General features: G+C 43.2%; 1 protein-coding gene across 1 annotated transcript in view; it reads left to right on the plus strand.

Annotated features, from left to right (window-relative positions):
- The window catches only part of HIVEP3 (human immunodeficiency virus type I enhancer binding protein 3), a 66,434-nt gene that overhangs the window by 5,313 nt on the left and 36,557 nt on the right, over positions 1-24,564 (plus strand). The window contains exon 2 of the mRNA XM_026076416.1: positions 3,959-4,104. Within this exon, the coding sequence (XP_025932201.1) occupies positions 3,959-4,104 (146 nt within the window). The remainder of the gene's footprint in view (positions 1-3,958; positions 4,105-24,564) is intronic.

Consider the following 24,564-nt stretch of genomic DNA (forward strand, 5'->3'; position numbering starts at 1 on the left):
CTGCTCTGAGGCAGTATGCCGTATTTCTGTTCTCCAGCTTCTGCTTGCCTTGTAATCCAAAGGGCATGTAGGAATCACCACTACACTGTGAAATACCACTTTCTGAGAACAAAGGATTAGACTTGATTTGCATTTGTGTCTTGATATTTCAAATAGCTTTGCAACTTTTTTATAAAGGCTCTCATAACTCCCTACATTTTGCATGTTATAAATGAAAAAGGATTGCCTTGGGGAAATTGGGGATTCTGTGTGGTTGTGCATCTACTGATTTCACATTAATGAACATGAAAAAGCATACTTTAAAGTATTTAAAAATATTAAAGGGAGATTTACCAGTGTATTTAGGCCCCCAAGAAGTGTATGGGCATGCAGTGACATTTATAAAAGTGCCTCAGTCGGTTAGGCATGGAGTGTTGCTGAAACACCCATGTTGTTTAGTCCATTTGGTTAATGTCCTTAGGCATCTACCTGCCTTTCTAGATATCTAAGAATATTTTATTCCTGGTACTTAGAGTTAAGAGGAGCAAGGCAAACAGCTTCCCACAGCCAGAGCTCTCCAAAGTCATCGGCCACAAGGGCATAGAAGTCTGTAAGGCACTGGTGGTAACAGCCTAGTGTTTTTCACCTCCTTTTGAGTCCAGATTTTTCCCCTCTCGGTTAATGCTAAACCATACAGATCCCTTTAATCCACAGATCCCTTTAATCCACGTCATGTTCATGTAGATTAGCAAACAGAATTGCTCTAAAGATTTTGCAACTTGATATTCATCTCAAGTCAATTTATATTGATGGATTATTCATTTTATTTCTGAATCATGAAATGAACTCTGAATATTAAATTTATCATAATCGCTGCTGCAGCTGCTGCTTRTACATAAGTCTTAAAATACACATTAGAGTCACCATTATTCAATAAGTCTTTATTTCTATTCAGCATTTCCATCATTCTCCCGCAGAAATCCCAAAGACAGACTTTCTAGGGATCTGGGGACAGATAATTACCTGTGCAGTGCAATAACCACACTAATGCTTGATATTTATGCACTCTTTTTCAAAGGATTTTATCTGTAAGGTGTTGTACCATCCTTGGTCTCTTTCTCTAATGGAAGTGCCTGTGCTCCTCTGAACTTCGCTCTGTGGCATGGCACTGAAAGGCATAAAAAGCAGTGCATTTCAGAAATGTGGGAGAATGAACCGTTAAGGCTGATTTAAAATATTTAGTAACCCTGAAGTCAAAGGTTAAGCTTTAGACAGGAATGGTTTAGCCCTTAGATATGCTTCACAGCATGCATTAACTTAAAAGACTCAAAAACCTTTTAGACAAAACCCTACAAAGTGACTGATGGTGAAAATTAAGGTTTTTATGGTACAGTTTGCAAAAGTAAGAGTTTGTCCTGATATACCTGCAAAATTCACCTAGGCAATGGTGTAGCCTAATTTTAATATTAATACCTGCTGCCTAAAGGAGTGGGTTTTGCAGAAATTATGTTAATTTCAAAGGAGATAAATTGACCTCATGCCAAGTAGAGAAATAATTTTTAATTAGATGATCAGTGGGAGTGAAATTCTCAGTTTAGTCTTTAAAATACATGACTGGCAAAGAATAGGAAGTTGTGTTACTGGTTACTCAGGAAGATGTGATTAACAGGAGCTGCATAGCAGTAGCATCAATCAGAGGGTTGAAAGTTCAACCTTCAGTTAACTCCGTTCTAGTTGTTTTCCTTAAATATTTTCTTCTTTATGTAACTCTAAGCTGTCAGTAAACACGACAGAAAATGTAAAACAGCTCTAATATTTCATGCAATTATGCATGCAGCAAGCTACCAGCAAGCGGTACCAAGTATATGCTGTCTGAGTACTTGACTTGATTTTTAAATTATTAGTGAGATTTACTGAGCAGATCAATTCTGAAGTGACTGTAGGCTGCAGTGTGCCTACAGAGATGGTTAATTACACTGTATTGGGCTTGCACTGTTTGTAAATTATAGGAGATTGTAGGGGGTAATAGTGACTGTATGATTTTGGCCCTCTCCAGTGCCTTTCATCTGTATGTGTTTTGTGCTTTCAGAAGCGGCAATAAAATAAACCTAGTGCTACATCTAGAAAGTCATTGTTTTGTACTCTTCAGTAAATAAGGAACTGAAATGGGAACGTTATCACTAGCATTTTTATGAATGTATAGATAACATCGGAAGGTGAAGTCAAAATGCCTAAGGTTTAATTTTCAGAGGCGCTCAGCGTGTCTCCTGCCACTGATTTCCTCCAAGCACAGAATCCTCTGTGCCCAAAGACACCGGCACGAGACTGTCTGCTGTTAAATTGTTATAATGGTCCCTGGCATAATTCTGGCCTGGGGTGATTATCCCTCTCCCAAACAATTCCTGGGCATGCTTAGGGAGGTAATACAGGCTAGGGGCCACCCCAGCAGACTGTTTGGCAGGGTGTAAGGAGCTGATAGTGTGGATGTGGAATAATCTGTGCAAGTCGGCCCCAAGGGTAGGGAAAAGTCCCAGGCACGTATAAYGTCCTAGCAGAAGTGCTCTAAGCTGAGCTCCTGACGTTACTGGTCTCAGTGCCACAAAGCTGCTTTTCAGTGGGTCCATCCTTCCTTTTGCTGCAAATCTCATGGCAGTTTCAGCACTGTGCTGTTGTGGAGGCTGGGTTACATCCCACTGAATTTCATGTCTGAGTTTGAGCTAGTCTCTCCTGGCTTCCTTTATAGCCACAGGAGACACCTCTCTGGTGATTCATCCCACCTTAAGATAAGTGTCTAAGGTAGGGCAGATGAATCATCCTCGAGAGCTGCCACTCTCTTTCCAGTGACTGTAAAGAGTCAAGGGTGACTAGCTCTGATTTAGACTTCTACCAGTTAGATGGCTACATTCAGGTTGAAATCCCTCTCATAACCCTGTTCTCACAACGACCCTCAAACTTCTTCCACAAATTATCTATGAAATGCGGATATGGGTGATTCATTTGAACTTCAAAGGCACATGTCTTGTTTGCTCCTGCACTTATGTAAAAAGTAACCTGGGTGAAAGGCAATTTACTTTTGTCTTTCAAAGCTTTGGAGATTCCTGTTATTTGCACTGTTAGGTYGTAGCAGGGCAATGTCCCAAGATTTCATTCTAGGTGTGCGGAGCTTCCCTTGCACCACACAGAGRTAAAGAGGCAATTCTAATGTTTAGGTCCATATGCTGTAAAAATAACATTAGGCATGCTAGATGGCATGTCAGTRCATGATTTAAGCCTGAGTCTAAATGAAGTGCAGCAGCTTTAACAAAGGGAAAAGCAAATTTCACCCTTGGAACATTTGGGGAGGTGGRGGACTATTTTCTCTCATTGGCTTTGTGGTTTTCTACGTACTGCACCCGTGGCAGCATAGTTTTGGTGAAAGGAAAGCACCCGGGAGCTTAGACTGTCAAGTGATTTATATCAAGTTTAAATAGCTGAAATCCAAATTTCTGTGTGGGCATGTGTGTGTGGGGAAATCCACAAGTTGAAGTTAAATATATGAATTCTAGAGATGTCTCTTCTCCAGAATTTTGTAGATGCATATATTAAAGAGACAACAGGGAATTTGGGAACAGAGACCCTTGGCTCTGCCACATATTCAGAGTGACCCCAGCCAAGATATTTCTCTCTATGCCTCAGTTTTTCAGTTGGCAAGGGATGGATAAGATTTAGCCACTGTACTGCAGGAGGTGATTTAAACACATTCCCTACTTGTAAGCAGTCACTCAAAATATGACATAACCAACAGGGCTTAAAATCCTGAAGTGGAGGCCCTATTTGTTAAGAGAACGTCCTAATTACTGTGCTTAGAGCCTGTTATCAGGAGCAGCAAGCGTGGTAGGTTGCTGGCTCTTTCTGAGGCTGCCGGCAGTGTTTGGTCTATGTCTTTCGTAGAGTGATTTTGTATGTAATCAATGACTGTTTTGCTCTTTTGGGGAGATAGGTTCATTTGCCTTCGCTCCTTTCTAATGAAGGTCGAAAAGATATAACTAGAGCTGAGAAGGAAGAGGATAAAAGAGGAAAATCAGAAGAAGAGGCTCTTGTAACCAAAAGAGGGGAGCCAGTCAGGATCAAGATCTTTGAAGGAGGGTAAGTGTCTTGTTTTATTTCTCTTTTTGTATCACAGCCAGTTGTATGGGAGTTATTGATAACAATGATGGCAAGTCAGTGAAGGTGTCATGTGGAGGTGAGCAGGAGAAGGCCAGATATAGTTGGATTTCAGCTTACTTTCTGCCTCTACCTTAAATAAACCTGACCCTCAAGATCAGTATATGCTCCAGAACTGCATTCAGTTCCTTTTCTGAGTTGTCTTCAAGTTAGCAAGCGCCGGTATCTTCTCTCAGCAAGTGGTTGAGGGAAGACGGCTGAAGAGCAAAAATACTTCCTGCAGCTGTCTCTGATGTAACAGGAGCGTACTCCACGTCTTCTAAATCTTTCCAGAGCCTTCTCCTGAAAATGAAGTTCCTAATGTTTGTTACCATTCTGATGGAGGAATTGGGAAGATCTTTTCTGATACTGGGGCTTTAGGTGGGGGAGAAAGGATGGCTTGCATTTATATGATTTTAATCCCACCCAACCAAAGTGGGTCAAACCAGAATGGATGCAAGATATAAATTTGTGGTGTATCATAGTCTTAGATCCAGGTAATTCAGCGTGCTCTTCTGTAATTCAGCACTGATCTAATATTACTGTTTTATCTTTTCAAAAATTAAGAATCAGTTAACAAGCAGCATGTTTATGAGATACAATTAAGGTTCATACTTCAAGATCATCCTTCCCATGTATTGCAGAGGGGCATAAAGAGACTTGAGAGATTCCTAGCAGGATTCATCAGTTCTGCTCCTTGTCATTGGGTAGTCTTGTTTTTTGTGTGTTAGAAAAAGGCTTTAATTAGTCAGTGGTTGTGGTTTTCCTCCCTGCTGTTACCTTTTGAAGATTGCATTTATTTTAAAATATTTCATTAACAGAGGATCAAACTATCTAACCAAAAGAGTAAAATAGTGCTTTATGAAAGGAAACCTGCTTGTTTGTTCAGAACAGCTCACCTCTCACCTAGACGTATGCATCCTTGTGTGCAGCTCAGATTTAGACACATGTCAGCAGTGAGTGGTGAATGCAAAGAGAAGAAAGCTAGACCAATAAACRAAGAACCTTTCCCCGTCACATTCTCATCAGTGGCAACCTATAATGGTTAGGACCTAACGTGATTTAGGGAGCAAGCTAGGGCATGGCAAGACAGCAACAGACTGAAAAATGTGATGGGTTAGAAACATTGTCATCATTCTCCTGTAGCAGCTAAGGCCCACATGACTGAGCGTTGGATTTTATTGCCTTAAAATCTCACAAGAAGCCTCTGTTTCCCTGGGTTGGGTTCTCCCACAACTGCGAACATTTCGGAGAGACTCCTGGACTCCTTCCTAGATGTGATTGAGCAGGTTCACAATTAATGTGAATGAAAATCCCCCTGCCCCTCTCAGAGCCGCTCTGCCGAGGTTCTTTGGAGAGGGATGCGGAGGTGCTCGGTGCTGGCTGCTCCCTGGCTGCCCTCCGCTGGGGCTTGTTTCTGAAGAGCCGTGTCTCTGCGCCCTTGCGCTTGCAGGGGGAGGCTGTCTGCAGTCTCCAGGCTGAGCAAAACAGATTCAGAGCCACATTTTCTAAACTACAGACACAAAATAAAGCAACTTTTCCAATATGTTCTGTGTAACCCAGCATCAGGGAACATATTAGTCATCCTGAACGTATGCTATGTTTTATTTTAAAGTTCCTGTAGCGCTGACTTAAGACAGTCGTCCTTCTGGATGTGAGACAGAATATAGTAGCTGTTTAATGCCAAGCATAGACACTAATGTAACACACCAGATCATAAAATAAAATTTTATATCTAAATTACGTGGCATACACACTGCTAAGAGGTCAGACAGGGCAGGATGCTCTTCAGAGGTGCTCTGTGAGTACCTGGTTGTTAGTGCCTAATGCCCGTGGAGTTTCTGGCGTTGAATCATTTAGCCTCAGCAGCCTGTGTCTTCGAAGATATTTTCTTGCAATGAAGGAGCAAGCCTGCAGATGAATCCACAGGGTGCCCAGTGCTTTACCAAGGATACTATATGGATCAGACCCCTTTTGTGGCTGTCTCCTGAAACTATTTTACAAAAATGTACATCCATTCTCAAGATGTTATTTCACTGGTTTTTGTTTTTTTTTCTCCATTAAGATTCTCTCCTTGTCTCATTCCTTCCCTTATTCATTGGTTTCATACAGTCTGCTGCTGGCTGGACCCATCCTTCCGGTGGGATCCAGTTGCTTTCAGATCTTTTGGAGCCATCTCATGATTTGATGCCTCAGCCAAGGAGAGTGATTATAAAGAAATTCATGGTGCTTCTGCAAAAGCTGGACTTGCTGCACCTCTTTTAGCTCCATCTTCCTCTCAGGTTTTATTTCTTTAGAGCTCTTCTCTTTCTCACTGTCACTTTCAGTGTTTGGTTTTCCCTCTATACAACTGCATCTTCTGGCTCCCTTGGTCCCTTTTCTGCCATTCCTCCATGATCATGTTGCTTATAGCACTGCCAGAGCAGCTCTGCGTATTTTCCCTGCTACTGTCCAGCCTGCCGGCTAGAATCATATTACTTGGCTTTCAAGGAAGATTAGAAAAGCCAGATTTCATGCTTTTATCATACCCACTATCCATTTTTAAGGAACAAGGTGATGAGCCTGCCAGAGGCTCTAGGAACCATGCTGGACAACTTGGCTTCCCTTGCAGTGTCACTCTTGTTTTTAAAACATCTCCTCCCCAGCTCTGAAACTGGATATCTGCTTTGTTTATGTTTACCCACAGGGAAGTGTTTTGAAAACAGGAATTTGCAGAGTCCATGAGCCAGGGTAAAGCTGGGATTCAGCTCCCACTTTCTGTTGGTCTTTTGGAGTGCCCTTTACTCCTTTTGAAGGCTACATTCATGACTTCAGGGTTCAGGATCAAGGCTCAGTAATGCCATGCATGGGGTATGCTTGGGCTCAGTTTCTTCCCTCATCACCTCTTCCAAGAAGGACGTCAGCTGGGCACCTTGGTGCCATCTCGGGATGGGGAATAGTTACCACTGGCACTGTCATGGGGAACTGTGGAGTGGAGGTGTTCAGCTCCCATTGAATTCCCTAGTGATTTCAGCTCCTACTTTTCGTGGCTTCCTGTGAAGGAAAGTCTCTGTAGTTCCTTTTTGTCACGGTTCAGGTTTCATGAGGACCGCAGGAGGAACTTCTGTGGTTCTGCCTTGACTTCTCCACAGTTAAATGTAAACTTGATCCCCAGAGTTTTCTGTTGGGGTCTTGCTAAAGAACAATTTCTGCTTAAAGAGGTTATTTCATGTGTAATTTTAGCACTGTTTTTCTACACGTAGTCATGAAATCTCACAAGACTGGATATAATTCCACTTAGTCAGCATTTGTCCTGCGCATACAAGCGTACCCCATGCACTTGACTTTAGAGGAAATGGGAGTTGTTTAGCATCCCACACACAGAGACCGAAAGCTGCACTGTCTCTTTAGGATGTGTCTGGGAGAATCATACCATTAAGCAGCCAGGTCAGAGTTTGTACTCCTTAAGGACCTAATAAAAATATCCATTGGCCTTTTCCTGAGGGATATTGTGGTGATTCCGAACAGTGAAAATGATCTTTGAAGGTCAAACTAGCCAGCACTTCTTCAGGAGAAGTGCTGTGATGCCTCAGTGGCTCTGTGTCACCTTTGTCAATATGCTTTGGTACTTTGGAGGCGCTGGGCCCATTCTGAAATCTTACATCATGCAACTGTAGAATGGTATCGACCTGATTTGAAAGTGAGGTCTGTGATGGTATCATGATCTTGTCAGGGAAATGTTGCCTGTTTACTGTGCATTAGCGTTTCCATGATGAAATCTGATATTAGTAGGGGTATCTATAGTCAATATATGTTCTTCTGTTTCATGGCCAAACTCTCAGTGCTTTTATGGGGCTTATCAGTTGGCTTATTGCACTGGTTCATTGCAGCTAGTAGGGAAAGCAGTACCAAGATGTGGCAGGTTAAAGACCGCTAACATTAATTGACATCTTTCTGCAGAAGTGTCACATAAAATGAATTGTTAGTAAGAGGGAAGGCAAAGGTGCTCTCAATGGAAAACTGTTCCACTTTTTTTCCCTCTTTAGGGAAAAACCTAATGGCTGCAACCTTATGGTTGCAGACCCAAGTCTCCTTCCATTCACACTTTTAGAAGTATCTCCCCTTCACAGCATCACATCATCCACACACTGGGCTGAAGAAGAACCCACCTTGCTCTAGTGTGGTGTATCTTTTATTGTTAAGGAAGATGCTCATAGCGCTCTTGTGGACAAGGCTGTTCCAGGCATGAATTTGGCCTGACTCARTCAAGGATCCAGGTCCTTCAGTCATTGTCCTCACCAATAAGAAACAGATGGTTGCAGGTTCTCTAGCCACAGGGTCTTCTAAGCCAGGSTCATGAATCCCCACGTTAAATCACTGCTTCCTTGAGCAGGGCAGTCCCACTGGGTGAATTCCTAGCTTGCAGTCCCTTCTGTCTAGTACAGTATAAATAACTGGGGATTGTATGGGATTTGGCTTTTRTGTTCCCTAGAAAGCCCCAGGGTTGGAGGGAGAGAGGCTATCATGTAGCACTGCCCTCTGCCTCCWTGCTATGGGATTGTTTATGGGATTACCGCAAGGCAGGAAGACAGTGGAGTCATACATCTGCTTCACTTAACCTGTATGGTGAGAGCCTTTCCCTCATGTTGAAGGAAAACAGAGAAGCCTTGGGCCTCTTTTGTCAGACTCTAACATGACTGCTAATTAGCAGTCATGCTAAATTAGCAATTTGGGGGATCCAGTAGCTCTATCCAAATGTCCTTCCCCCAGCTCTCCTCCCAGTTCTGACTGCTGTGGACTCACTGGGATCTGTGGTCAGCTTCTGCTGGGTGATCTCACTCCATTTCTATGACCGGCCACAGCAACTGTAGCTCCCACCACTAGCTGACACACACCTAATGGAAAATCCCTGGCACAACAATGCGAGAGTTTTATTACCCTAGAGAAAGCCTCTCTGTTAAATAAGCAAAGTTTCTCAGCATGCAACTCCAAAGCTCTGTACTGAGCCCGCTTCATTCAGGGGATTTCCTTTGCTGCTTAGATGAGTTCTAAGAATTCACCATGTTTATTTTGAAAGTAGTAATTTATCCCAAAGACACTAGCTTGAACACACATCAGCAGTAAAGGAGGAATCTGAGCAACTGATGTCCGTGACATACCCAACCGCCATGTGAGCAAACTGCTGGCGCTCATTCATTTGCTTGTAAGTCTTAGAAGCAATCTCACTTCAYAGCCCTGGGACAGTGCCTCAAATGGGTACACATCTCTGTGAAGTAAGGCTGATGTTAAATGGTAATGTTTTATACAGCCAATATTTATATATTATGTGTACATATATATATATATTTATATATTTTTATATATATACTTTATATATATTTTTTATAGCCAGACTGATCACTCCCCATTAATTTGAGGACCTTCTGGGTATGTGTATATATATATATWTTTTTATATGTTTATATATATACTTTATATGTATTTTGTATATTTTGATCACTCGCCCTTAATTTGAGGATCTTGTGGGCTTTGGTTGCTGCATTTTCCCAGTCTTCAGATGTGTTGAAAGCATTGCTGTGCTCCATTTAGGCAGCACCATGTCTGCACAGCACTTCTGAAAATCTGGTCCTACATCTGTCAAGCTGCTATGCAAAACATGCTTTTAAAGTGCCAAACATCAGCTTGTGTGCAGATATTTATCGCGCTTCTGTGAAAGATGTGCACAAGCTGATGTTTGGGATTTTTTAATCTGTTTTTCAGATAGGACTTTACAAGAAGTATGGAAAGAAGAGGTTTCATGTCACTGCCTTTGAGACTAGAAGGGACCTCTCTATTGCCTAGGCAGGTTTAAAAACGCTTAACCAACTTGTGTTGGGAGGGGATGAGAAAAGGGTAGGGAAAAGTCATGTCAGGTAAAATGCTGGCAGCAGTTTGGGGATCCTCACGGAAGTAGCTGGCCTCCTTTTCCCTTTAAGAAGCTGGCTTTCCGTGAGTCTATATCCATGTGGTTTGGGTATAGCCCAAAGGGTCATGATGGTAACGCTCCCCAGGATCCGGCCTCGTGGGAAATTGGGGCTGCACCCGACAGCACGTGCCGTATGGGGGGAGGGATAAGCCTTACTTCTCATGCCCGCTAAAAGAACATAAGGTCTCTGTTAAGCACCATACGTTTACACTCCTCTTTTTTTTTTCATAGCACAAGCAAAGCACATTTTCTGCTTAAAAAGCTAACGGTCCAAAGAAGACGAGACACAGGGTGGCAATTTTAAGGACGGATTTGTGAATTATACCAGTGCTGACAAGTTGAAAGGAGAGATTGTTTGAAGAGATGGGGGTGCAGGCAGTGGGAAAGGCTGCTTGAAAGATTATATTCAGGAATAGCAGCACAGAAAAATAGTGACTAGATAAAAAGTATTTTGAAAACGAAAAAAACTGCATGCCTTTTGCTTTGAAAATCCTTGCTTTTTTACTTTAAAATATCTTTAAAAGCTAAAATGGAAACAGTGATTGAAGAAAAGGTTCCATCTGACCTGAAACAAATGCTTTTATTCCACAATATGTCTTCACGAAAATTTGGATTTTTTTCTTCCTTTTTAATTTTGGGTTTACTTAAAAAAAAAAAAAAACAACACATTTCTCCCTGATAACTCTAGGAGTTGCCAAGAAAGTGAAAAATCAGTTGTTTAATCAGTTGTTTGTAGAAGTCTGTTCAGGAAATCTTTTCTTGGATCAGGAGCAGCAAGGTAGACGGCAGGAAACAGAATGAAAGAGGAGGAAAGTGAGAAGTTTGGACGAGCAGACAGAGGAGGTGCGGAGAGAAACAAAGCAAAGATGTAACTTGTTCGACTCGAGCTCCGGACATCTCGGTGTATGTGTCTGCTCGATGTATGCAGCTGACTAGATGCGTTAGATAAGAGTCGGTGCGTCTGGGAGAGCTCACAGATTCCCTTTCGGAGCGAAAGTGTGGGATGGCTCTGTAACAGCGCCAATTACTGAACCTGCCACTCAGCAGATGGTGCCGCATGCCAAGAGCTCTTGTATAAGTAACCTTGTATAATATAGAAGTAACCTCAGGTTATTAACTTTAAAGCAGGTTATTAATTTCTGTCGAGAGCAGCTTCTGGTTGTATAACCAATACTGAAGCTTCGTGCGAGAGGCAACTGTTGTAACTTGCTGCCAGAGCTCAGAGCTTGACCCCTGGATTTTCGTGATGGTCCTTGCACCCCGGGATTGGATAGCCCGCGAATACTTCTCATGGGCCAGCGGAATCGGCATCCTTTACGTTTGATCTGCTCTTCACTACCTCCCTCGTTTTCCCCTTTTGGATGTGAGTGCACAAAGCAGCACTAAATCCTGCATATATTTTGGTCAGCTAAAAATGGACCCGCTCTCAGTCATCTCCCTTGCCCTGATACCGCTGGATGATAAATTTAGGGGAGCGCACAGACCCCCGTACTGTTCGCGCGTCGGGTTCCCGGCGCCACCTCCACCTTGGCGTCGAAATGCAGAATGTCCCCGTGTGCCTACAGCTCGGAGCGCTAAAGACGGCTTTCCTTTAATACCAGCTGTGTTTTTGCTGAGCAGTTCCTGAACATACTGTTCCCTGGCCTCCTAAACGTATTCTAGAGACAGAGGATGGTAGCGGTTAGAGCAGATAACTGTGACTCGGGAATCGCGGATTGCATACCCATCCTCTACCCATGACTCACCGCGATCTTGGATAAATCATTCTTCTTTCTGTGCTTCGATTTCCTTGTTTGTGAGAGGGGACTCACAAGCTCACCTGCTGCAGAGCTTGATTCGATTATGTCTTTAAAATGTCTTCATATTCTTGTTAATGTTTTACCCCGTTTCCTGCCCTGAATATCTCGTCACTTCACTTGATAGATTGGATGCATTCTGTGTTTTAGTCCTGCTTTCCCAGGAAATTAGACAAACACAGAAGGATTTGGCCGAGGTTATTGTGGTTTTCTTTATTATTTTTTTCCTAAATTATTTGTGTCTGTACAGCCAGCCCACTTTCTTGACACATCCTTCTGGCAGGCGCTCATAATGCAGCTTGCTGTTAATTTTCTCCAGCCAATTATTAAAAAAATGTTTTCTGCAGTTTTCTGTCTGACCTTGTGTGGGATGCTCACCTTTCTGCAGGGATTTCTCTCATCCTGAGTAAAGATCACTATAAGCATCCTTGCGGGCCTGCCCGTAGGGTTCCCCAGTGTGATGAGTTACAGTGGGGCAGAGGCTGAATGTGCTCCTTATCTGGAAGAAGACAGTGCTCTTCCTAAAGAGACCATTCCCTAAAGAGTTTTGCCAGCCTCTCATTCAGTTGTTCATGACATTTTGTCTTCTCTGTGTTACACAGAGACACAGCTTTCCTTGCATAGGTGCCTGGGGTACCTGGAAAGGGCAAGCCTGCCTTGCTGACGTTGTGCTGTACCTTAGTTGGGGAACGGCAAATGCTCCAGCTTCCAGAGCTCTCAGTCTCTTATTGAAGCACTAAATGAGTTAAAAGTCTACTAATAAAACAATTGCATATGTTCTAGCAATTACTTGGCTTATAGCACCTTGAACATTCAAGGTTCAGTCTGGCCAGATGAGGATGAGCAGCCCTTACTGTGTCAGGTTCAGCGAGACTGGCAACCAAATGGGTTCCTAGGCTGGGATGTAGCACAATTTTCCTTCTTTCCTTCCTTCCTTCTTCAGTGGTAAGATCAGTTGAGCTCACTGCAAGCAAAAAGGCAGAAAGAAAGCGCTGTCATGTTCGGGGCATCACTTCCCTGTCCTGCTAGAGACTTGTGTGACCTTGGAGAGTCATCTTGCTTCTGTTTCTCGGTTCCTCCCTTTGCAAAATGGGGACAAAGGCRAGGATGGTAGTAGTGGGTGTTTCTCTGTTAGACCTGATGGCTCTCCATGGGGCTGGTTAAACCCTTGCACGTGCCTGAAATGTTGCCTCTTTCTCAGACCTATGTGTAACTTCACCTCATTTCTGGGCCTGGGATTTGCCTGGGAAACACTGCGCGCTCTGCTCTAGAGTCGTTCTCCATAGTGAGGACACAAAGTGCACGGCATCTGAGCGATGGAGAAGCTAAACAAGGGGAAGAAGACCCTGTAGTCCCAGGTGGGGAGAGTGTGAGGTTGTAACCGGTGCATTGGTATGCATTTTGTACTGAAGAGCTACTAAGCAAAATGGATAAACAGCATTAAGGACAGAGGGTGCCAGAGAGTTTTTTCAAGTCTAGGGCTATTGACAGAGCAGCACGATGCATGGGAGATCAGAGAAATCATGACATCCCAGAGCAGGGAAAGGGACACACAAAGGCATTTCACAGTGCCTTGATCATACAGGTAAGGGAAAGCCAGGGGAAAGGAAGAGTGTGATTTGATCACACAGATAATTTCGGCAGCTAGACTGGAATGAGGTAGAAATTGGTTAGAAGGCAAGAGATTGTAATTATCCAAGCAGGAGAGGGCCAGGCTGAGAGATCTGAGCTCTCACAACAAAGAGGAAGGGTGAGATACTTGTGTGGGATGAAAGGAAAAATGGTAAAAGTTGGTGCCAGCAAAGAAGCAAAGAGAAAAAGAGAGGTTCGAAGGTGGTCTCAGGATAGGGAAAATAATGTAGGAATGGACCCATGCAGGTACCAAATTAATAGGACTCATGTGCATGTGTGTTTCCAAGGTTGTATATGCTCTCAGTTTCATAAGAATCAGCATTTTTTGCAGTTCAACAAAAGGCAAGACGAACACTTTCTTTAGTCAGAGCTTTGAAAAATGGTAATRTGAAAGAATCTGTGTGAAATACTAAAGTAAGTCCGTGATCACCTAGGCTGTTTTTCTGCATCTCAGATTCACAGGCATGATGCATAATGTCTTGTTCTGAGCCGCTGTTTGATATGGGCCAAATGTCTGGAATAATAAGGTCTGCACTTCAGCAGACTACTTACAGGCTTGTGGCAAACCAAGATTATAGGGCTTTCACTTTATTGATTCAGTGACACAATCTCTGCAATTAATTCAGTGGAAAATTTGAGAAGGTAAACGTTTTTACCAGGTTTACTTAGGATTAGCCAGCTCTTAACATCTGCACATCTAGGCAGCCTGTCCTATACAGAAATGTAATTTATAGGAGCCCTTTAATAGATTCCAAGTACTGTGCAATCAATTAGAAACCTGATGTCCAAATAGACAGACCCAGACCTGACTGCCTATTACTCAATCCATATTCCACTAGGTAAATGGCAGGAAGATGACTGAGAATATAATTCTGAACTGACTTTTTGGGACTTCCTTTTTCTTCTCTTTGTAATGATGAAAACATTATTTTTGAGGAGACCGATCTCTTCTCAAGGCAGATGTTAATCTGATCCCTGGGTTTTTTTTAATCTTTTTTTTTTTAATCTTACAAAATGTAGTAGTTGATTTTCAATTCACTTTAATATTAAGTACTGTGAGAGAAACCTGGTGAGGACAGATGGGATGTGAAACTGTAGGGAACACTCAGCATGCTGGAAATAGTAGAGGCTTGAGAGTAAAATGTGCCTAAATCCTGTTTTCAAAAAATAACACATTATGCATTTAGGAGCATAAATTCCATGAAAGTCACTGACTAGGGATTTCACCTAGAGATGGAGCATGTGCCTGAGACTGGGAATTAAGAACCCACCAAAGATTTGGATTCCAAAGTATTTTTGGAAAGTGTTACTTTTTTACTTAATTTCAAAGGTGTACTCATACCCTACAGCTGGAGAAGAGGGAAGCGAGCACACTGGTTGTACTGATGGTATGACTGCCTGTAAGTAGTTGAGTAAAGCCCCTTAACCTTCTGAAGGAGTGGGAATCGTGAGAGCCAGACGCTGTATTTAGAAAAGGCCTTTCAGTTCTTCCTGGTTTGGTACTGGAAGGAGAGCAGCTTAGCCCATGTGCTTTGTCACGATACAACCTGTGATATAACTGGATCTTCGATGGCTACAAATATCATGACAAAGGGCTTAAATTGTCAGTGGCACTGAATGGGAGTCAGCAGAGAAACTGAAGGCAATGTCCTGGTGCTCTTGCAGGTGAGGAGCTAGACTGTGTTGAAGATCTGCAATAGTTTTAACATCATTATACCAGTGTTCTCAAACTGACACAACCCTCCAGAAGGGACTGAAGGAAAACAGAGATGGAGGCTACTTGTTTCATTTATCTGTTCCCAATTTTATATATACATATATATATATACCTATATATATATAAACACATATATTCCTCTAAACAACTGAGTCAGGTGGAACACCTTGGAAGGAAGGTGGGTTCATTCCTTCTCTTGGGAAGCCACCTGGCTTGCTTGAGGGGGGAGGGCTGCGAGGGATATGGCAGGGAGCAGATGGAGAGAAGAGCAGCTGGACCAGGGGGAATGAGCAGAGTCTGCTGCTGCTCAGAAAGCCAGCGAGTTGCTGGAGGCAAAGCTCCAACTGCAAGGATGTGGTGGGCAGAGCTGCATGTAAACTTTTTTTTTCTTAATATTTGGTTTTCCCAATTACTTTGAATTTTCACTGTTTAAAAGCTATGCTTTTAGTTTTTATTAYGATAAAGCCTTCTTGCTTGCATTTTAGTTTTAGCTTTTCAGTCTTTTTTGGAGAGGAGTTCACTAGGGAAGTGGTCCAGGCAGATGCACCTCAAGCTTGATCCCTTGATCCCTGGATCATAAAGTGCTATAAGGAGGCTATCAGCCCAGCTCAGTTTCTTCAGGATTAAGGAGTGGGARAAAGCTGTAATTACTCACTGCAAGTCATTCTCCTGTCCTGAACAACAGAGGTCTACCATCAATTAAAGGTAGTTATCAGTTCTCTAGGTAGCATAAATGGTTGCAGTCAGTAATTACAGTCAGTTCTAACTTTTCTGTTCTGGAAGAAATGAACTGCTGCCAGTCACACAGTTACACAAAACCGATTGAGCAAAAAAGGAGGGTGGGGTGGCCTGTCACAATTTAAAAACATGTGAGAAATTCTAGCCTCTGTGTTGAAAAATATGAACCTAGACTGGCTGTAACTGGATGCATCTTCATGTGTAGAACTTCAGGCAAAAGGTAATGTGTCCTAAAAAGATATTTTTGCAACTCTGCTTTGCTGTTTGTTTAGGTCTTGAGATAAGACTGAAGAAAAGAACTGAAATCATTTTCATGTTTTGGAAGCAGGGGGACTCCAATAGGAGATTACAGTCAGGGTCTTGGCTGATTCTCCTGATGATATTCACATGGGATCTTCTGTGCATGACAGTTGGTTTTTTGGAAGTTCATGCATTTCTGCATAGCTTAGCTTAACTCCTCACCTCTCTAAATGTTATTCAAGATGTGGTATGACAAACATGGGGGAATAATCAGATGTATATAGCCCAGTTTCTGTAAACCTTTCTGTTTGGTGCTTTGGCTTCTTGTAGACACTGGACATGATTGAACTGGTTTGTGTAACTCTCAGTTGTATTAGCAACACAGTAGCGGCGCTTTCAAAGAGCAAATATTTCTTGCAGATGTTTTAGATCAGTAGTTAAACCAGTGGTTTTCAATGTTTGCAAATTTCTTGCCATTCTTATTTAAACAAACTGTTTATTGGCAGAATTATGTGGTTTTCAAGGTTGCGAGAAACTGAGCACTTACGCCTCTCTTCTGAGATTCAACTGCGTCGTTTCCAGTCCCCTTTGAAGACCAAAGAGTGCTTCCAAGCCTTGGGTTATCTGTGAAGCATTTTTCTCAAGTGCCAGAGCAGCCCTGTGCCCGCAAGCTGCTTTAGATAAAATAATAACCTTCCCCAGATGTGAACTGAGTGAAGACCTTCAGTACTAAAAATACAGTCCTCTACTTGAGTGGTAGGAAAGCTCCTGTGGGGTGAAGAATTAGGAGGCCATAGGTAATTGGAATCGGTCACTGGGGAGAGACACCGTTACCTGCACAAGGTCCCTGTGTTGGTGTCACAGGGACATTAGAAATAGTGTTGCTGGGGAAATGCAGTATATAAACAAGAGGCTTGGAGAGTTTAGGCTAACGAAGATTTATCAGATTTTCACCAGAACTGATAAAAGCTAAGTAACGTTGGGTATGTGCTTACTTAGGCGGTGTACATCGTGGCTTYGACAAGAGAACAGAGAGGAGTGATATTTTGCATAGCTCTGGAATTGTCTTGGTTTGTGGCTATTTTCCTTCCTTTCCATTGGGGATTAATGCTGAGAACTGCCGTGAGACCTCTTATGTATGCGTTATGTGTGAATGTGGGATCACAGGACAACTAAAGGATAATTAGTCTGTTTACCCACGTGGTCAATGACTTTGAGTTTTAAAGATGAAACATGTTAGTTTTGCTGCAAAGTATCATTAATAATAATTATTTATTATGAATTCAGCTCTTTTTATGTTGAATATTGAGTTAAACTGGTTAAACTGAAAGCTGAGATCATCACACAAAGTAGGGCTTAATCTTCAGAGGTGCTGAGTAATGGGCAGAACTCACTGCAGTCAGTAAGAACTGTGAGTATTTGTGTCTTTGCAGATTGTACCTTTATGTGGATGTCACTATATAGGTTTACTAAGCTCGCTGGCAGCATCCAAGAAGGAGAATTGTGGCCTTACTGYATGCTTGCACCGTTAAAACTGATGGTAAATAAACAAAGTGCTAATACACCATACAGGATACTTTCGGGTGGCAGCAGCCAGAGGAGAGCTCTGACAGATGTCAGTCCTATACTGTGTTCTAGATATTGGTCCTATGAACTTTTACAATTTGCAGCTTCACTTTACTAGCAGAGACAGTCCCAGTGATTCCTTGTACTGCACCTCTGGTTCCCTGATGCATTTTGTGCAGCATAGCAACTCTCAAGAGCACCTCTGCATAAAAACACGCTCAGGGTCTCCCTGCTGAAGTTTGGGGGATTCTTTTATTTCTTGCACTGAAGAGCAGTGAGTTAAAATAGTTTCTAACTCTGCCGCCCTCCTTCAAAGGGGGGCTTCACAGTCCTCCTTTTTCTGCACAGCCCAGAAATGCTGGAGAGCAGAGGACGTGTCAGCAGTAACGGCAGCCAGTTATTTTTGTACAGACATTCTCTGTGGCCTTCCTGCCGTCTCTTACAAAGTGTGAGTCGTGTCACCAGAACCGCTGAAGTCTCCAACAGCCAAGGTCACATCTGGAGCAGTGGGTTCGTGAACTGTGCCTGGAATCAGATGGCTTCAATCTCCTCTGCAGATGGCCCTGTCAAGGGAACTCCCAGCTGGATGGTGATCCCACGAGTGCTGGTGGTTGTTGGCAGCTTCCTACCACTCGGTGTTTATCTAAGGGAGAGGAAGACGAGTGGTTTTGAGGAGGAGTTGCCTCAGATTCTTGTGGGGTTTAGTGTCGCCTGATCTTCAGACAGCAGCACATCTTCCAGCAAAGTCTTAGCTGGAAGGAAGCCCACGTGTCCCATATGAAGACATGTACATGAGAGACCCCCAGAAGTCTGTGTATCCCTCCTCAGCTTGGGAAAAGTGCCACAGTCGTAGAATAAACCAGGATGGTTGCTTTTGTAGCTTTCTGGAGAGAAACGGGAATATATTCTGGTCTCAGCAAAACTTTTCACGATATACTGGTACTTTTGACAGACTTTTTTGTCCTTGTGCAAAATTTGGAGAAAAAGAATTCCAGGCAAGGATTTATTTTCAATGATATATTTTAAGGGGAATATCCTATCCTGAAGTGTCAATGCAAAAAAAGGTCTCCTGAAATATTTGAAAATGGTCCTTACTTCCCCGGGTATAACACATTCTGAGTAGGTTGGGACTTGTCTGGAATGAACTGTGTGCTGCTATCATCTAGATCTATTTGCAGGCAGCAGTTCATCTCAAAGCAGGAAAAAGGAGATCTCTTCCCAGAACCAGGACCCCTGTTCCTCAGGTGTTATTCTAGCTCCCTGGGCCATCTCCTTTCTGTCGATGGGCCACAACTCCAGTGGCAGGAGAGGGCTGCAAGCCACTGCCCCTTGTTGTCACAAAACTGAATCTTCTGCAGAAAATCAGCATTGCTGATGAAGCCTGGTTTTCTTCTTCTCCCTGAGGAGCGTGCACCAAATCAGCTGCTATAAGTGGGAAGTTGCCACCAGAGTATTCTTATCCATAGACAGTGCTACATGACTAACTTGGCCTGGGTAGTCACCTTGGAGATGACTGAGGTGAGATGAGGGGAGTCCTGTCCTAACCATCAGCTCAAGTTCAACGTGGAGAAAATATGTCATGCTTCAAGTTTTCCATCCTCGGCACCTTTGCTTGATTGCACTTGACAACACCACCTTCCTGCCATTATTTGTGGGACCTGTCTTTGCATGGAGCCTTTCCCTGGTGCATTCAGGCTGTGTGTGCATCTTACCAGCTCTTCATGTGCAACAGCTCTGAAATGCAACCTTTCCTGTTCACATAGAGAAATAAAATCAGATGCTCATCAGACTCCTGAGTCCCAAGCTGCAATATCCTATTCTGTGTGCTAACARTAGCAGTCTGGTTCTGTCTCTGTCCATTTGGTAAATTGGAGGAAAAAAGTAATTTTCCTGGTGCTTTATTCACATTGAGCCCTCTTTGCATCCTCTCGCACTGCTTGCCCACTCCATATCCTATCAGACATAAGCTTGTGTCACTAACAAGGCTCTCCACAGCTCAGCACCACCCTGCCTGTTGTCTGTTTTTGATTACAAAAATGTCAGCTCCTGCCTCTGAATGGTGATAACAGCCTCTACTGCCCATGTATTACATTTTCAAACCTTTCCTCCCTGCTGGAAAGAGCTCTCTGAAAACATCTGCCAACTTTCTTTTTCCTCCTTCAACTCACCTCTACTCTGTCTGCAAAAATGATGACAACATGTAGGCTGCTGTGCCGTGAGATTCCAGCACATCACAGCATCTGATACTGTCCTGTTGTTTTCCCTTACTGTCCACAGCTGTCCATCTGCTACTTCTTGATATGTACTTGAAGTAGGAACTCTTTAGGGTACAAAACAGCTTTTTATTCCATTTCTTTGCAGTGCCTGCACAGTGGACTTGTTGGCACTGTGTTAACACAAGTAGTAGTGTTTTTATCTGTAAATTTGCTCTTTTATTTGTGCAAAGTACTGGATCGGCAGGGCTGGGGAGGACTCATTTTTGTGTCCCATTAAGGGAAGCTAATGAGAGCAGCAAGCCTGCAATGCAGGTACTTGATCCATAGGAGCTCATCTGGAATTACTGACTTCTTTCTCTTATGAGCAACCAGACAGCTTTCAGCCACTCTTGGTTGGAGCTGAATTTTGAACTGGAGACTCAAAGTGAAAGCCCTTGAATGTCATCATCGGAGAGCTCTCAGGGGGCCTTCCCCTCCCTCTTCCCCCGGTTAAACACTATCCGCCTCCCCCAAACCTTATGATCTTCCGCCATTTGCACATACAAACATTGGCACGTTTCTCTCTGTGTTATCTCTGCGAGGTTTCTGTGGGAAACTTTCCAAGGAGGGATATTTCACAGTCCCTTTCAACCCACAGGGGAGGTGGCCGGACCCAGAGCATTTTCCATCAGTGACTTGGGAGCCGGTCTCCTCCTCCCGCCCACTCAGCATTCTTTGGAGACAAATTCATGCTGCCGGTGTGTCTCAGTGCCGGGGTTCGAGGRACTGCATCCCTGCCTTACTAATTTCCCAGCTGCTTTGCTTCTTTTGTCTCTGATCTCACCCACGAGTGTGGCATAACGTCTGGGAACAGACAGATCGACTCAGTCCCGCGGCCCTAGCAGGAATGCACTGGGGAGCGCATTGCATCCTTGAGAAGTGGGGGCTCGCTGCTGAAGCAGTGAGACCTGCATCGGCTATTTGTGTTAAATGATAGTCCCGTGAGAACTGCTGTGTTACTGGGGTTTAGAAAAACATTGCATGTCGTAGAACTGTTATCTGAAGTTATAAAACAGTATCTGTAGAAATGGTTTCTAAAATTAGCAGGCTGTAAGTTAGACTGTCCATGGCTGAAGAATATTTAGGGACATCTGAAAGAAATTTCTTAGGGCATGCACAGATATTGCTGATGCAACAGAAGTGTGTACTCCTGACATGCTTGCATTTTTTATTATTATAATAATAATCATTATATATTTAAACTTCTCTACAGCAATCATCCAATGCACCAGCTAAAAACAGATGCCTAAGAGAGAGGAGGGTTTTTTTTTTTTTTTCCTATTCTTAAGTTCAGTTGCAGAAAAATGACTGGGAAAATAGAATTATGGGTTTTCCAGATTTTTTCCTCAATAATTGTGGTATCTAATGTGCTGTGGTTCCAAGTTAAAAGACGAAGGTTTTGAACTGTAGGCCCTGCAAGCACAACCTTGGCTCTGCTCACCTCCTCACACATCATCATGCATAATGAAGGCTCTACCCCTACTTACCCTTGCACTGCCCTGTTTCCTTCAATTGCTTTGCATGGGTGATTGGAACTGCCTAAATCATTGTGTTGATTATGTGCAAGAGAGAACAGGATCCAGCTCCCTCTCTCTCGGCTGCCTTCRTTTTGCAGGGATAACAAGAGAAGAAGGAAATAGCAACCTTTTAAAGTCACCGAAGTCAGAAATTCCGACTCTGAATATGCCCAGGGGAAGAGCTGCTAGATAGGAAGGGGTACTTTCAGAGCCGCTCCTCAGCCTGAAGTGTGCTGTCCTGGAAAGCACTGGGGGTATTGAAAATGGTTGCTGAAGACTGCATGGCTGATGGAGGATGGTCCTCAGGGATGCTTCGTTTTCGGCAGACGCGGGAGTGGTAATCGTCAGCCTCCTTTCAGAGCGCCTGGGCTGGAGGCGCTAGCTGCCTAGCTGGCCAGAATTCGGCTGACTTGGTAAACAATTTATGACRTGCTGGGCCCAGTTCGTGCCCTCTGAAGTAAGCCTCCGTTTGACCCTGTCGTCAGTCTGCGTTCAGGCCCTTGCATCGGCTTGAGGACAGGTTGGACTGGAGCCCATATTTTGTCTGCAGAAACACTAAAACAACAACTTTGCAACAGCGGGCACCCTGGCATTCATAAATTTAGTGTGACTGATGACTTAYTCACTGCTTCTTGCTGGGTGTTTCACAACATGCTCAGGTCGTCCCTACAGGAGAGTGGTCCCTTGTTATTATTAGAACCTCTAATAAAATCTGAAAATCTGCAATCTGTTAGAAATCTCTGAAATCTGGTAGAGCAGAACTTTCCTATGCAGTTCCTGGTGTTTCTGCAGTCCAGTTGGACTAATGGCATCTCAAGCCTCCTTTGGATTAGTCCTCATTTCCCTTCTTGGCCTTGTCAGGAGACAGGAAGGACAGGAAATGAGAAATAATTAGGTCAGTTTTTAAACACTAGTTTGTTTCAGATCCAGTTCGACGGATGGACAAAGGGTTGGGACAAGTCTGAGACTCCTGTTTCCTTTAAGCATTTATCTATCAGACTACTGTACAGAATTTAATTAACAATAGTAACCCCTAGGTCTTTATATGGTGGAGCAAAGGCTGACATGATGGTCTAATTGTACATGATAAACTAAGCCCAGTCCATTAGATCCTCCAGGGTATCAAGATGTCCTAATAACATAAGTGGCCTTGGGTATTTTGTCAATGKTATTTATGTCTGGAGAGGAGTGGAAATTCATCAGCTATCAATATCCAGTGGTGATAAGGGCAAGAACAGACTAGAACRTTATACTCACTGTATACTTTTGTCATGGGGTTATAGTAGTTCTCAGATTGTCTTTACTGTGGTTTTGTATACTGCTTTGTTACCTTCGGGAAAGAAGGGACCAAACAGTTGGACTTGCTTTTATTTACTATGTTTCAATATAGCCAGAGGCTTTTTGGCTTCAGTGCTCCAGAAATAAATGTAGTCTATTATTATTATTTAATATTATTACTTATTAAGAGCTTTCACTGGGGAGTTGGACCTCACTTAGGGAAATGTCAGACTCGGTGGAACCAGTATATTCCACTCCATCTTCCAGCAGCCAGCGGTCGGCAGAGCCAAGGTGTATAATTCAGAACAGTCAGCTGGCAGGAACCCCCCAGGATCCTGTTAGCGAGGAGAGGTTTTCTGACATCTCGAGGTCAGCAGCAGGTTAGCCCAGGGAAACRCGCATTGCGCTAAACCATTTCAAAGTGTAAGAAAGCTTGAAGGATTCAGCTGATGATTCCAGTTCCATTCATAGCTCCTTCTCTCCCATGTCTTTCTGAAGGACTTGCGACTGCAAAGGGGACTGTTTATCCTATCAAAACACCGTGCTGTTTCCAACCAGCTCCCTGGCTTCTGCTGAAGCTTCGCATGGGATTGGCAGTAGGGTTGTCTGGGCTCTCATGTGAAGACATTTGGAAATCAAGCGTTTGTCTTGAAGAAGTTATTCCATAATGTGCAGCATATCAGGTTCACTTCCAAGATTCTTTGAAATCAAGGCACTTCCTGTTTTTTCAAAGTSTAACCAGGCCGCTGTTTGAATGGGGTTTGCATTATTGTTAATGGCATGCAATCTTAGACATTCAGTTTTTATTTTGCCAACAGTTTATGGATGGGTATTCATGTCACTGGTGAAGAAGTGAATGAAATTCAATATTCCCTGTAGGGCCCTTACTGAAGCTGATGAAAACCTTCTGCACTTGGAGAGAAAGTGTTTGGGTTTCTCTTGCTAAGTAAAGTAAAGATGAGGATGAAAACATTTCCCGAACAGCACCCTCCTCCCAAGCCCCCATACACCTACATCGACAGCTGAGCTGTGTAGCCTCTTTATACAAGCTAGAGAGGGAGACTGAGTTCCCCAAGGAGATTTTCTCCAGTGTGTAACAATCACAGGGCGGAAGGGGAGAAACTTAAAAGGAAGTTTTCTTTTTTCACCATTCCTGTTGTTCTTATGGATTCCTCCTGTGATGTTCCCAAAGTCTATCGCTGACCAAACTGCAGGAAAGAAGATGCAGGAGGTCACTGGAAACTGCATCCTTGCTCTAAAAGTCTTTTAGAAATAAGCTTATGTGTAAGGGAGATGGACCAAAGCCCCACAAGACAAGAAGAGGAAAGCAGACATGACAAAGCAGACCTCCATCAGTGAATTGTGTCTATTCTGACCCATTTTTGTGGTTCATTTGTGTAGCAGAATCAGTYCTTCTTGTTCTGTCTGTGGATATCTTAATTATAACAAGATCAGTTGGCCAATACTAAAGGGAACTGGAAGTAACCAGTGGTGCCTGCATTACATTGCAACCTTCACTGAAATAAATGTGTAACATCTCCACCATTTGCAGGGAGCTTTTGAAATTTCCTCAAGTGAATCAGCTTCATCAGAAAATTCCTTTTCTTTGTCTTATGAAATACCTTACAAGTTTTTCTGAAATAAGAATGGCTGAAAATTTCCTTTCTTTTGCTTGGAGTACTCAGGGTATTTTAGTAGATGGCCTGGACAAACAGTAAGT

The sequence above is a fragment of the Apteryx rowi genome, unplaced genomic scaffold (assembly GCF_003343035.1).
Source record: "Apteryx rowi isolate R43461 unplaced genomic scaffold, aptRow1 scaffold_43, whole genome shotgun sequence".
Taxonomy (NCBI): Eukaryota; Metazoa; Chordata; class Aves; order Apterygiformes; family Apterygidae; genus Apteryx; species Apteryx rowi.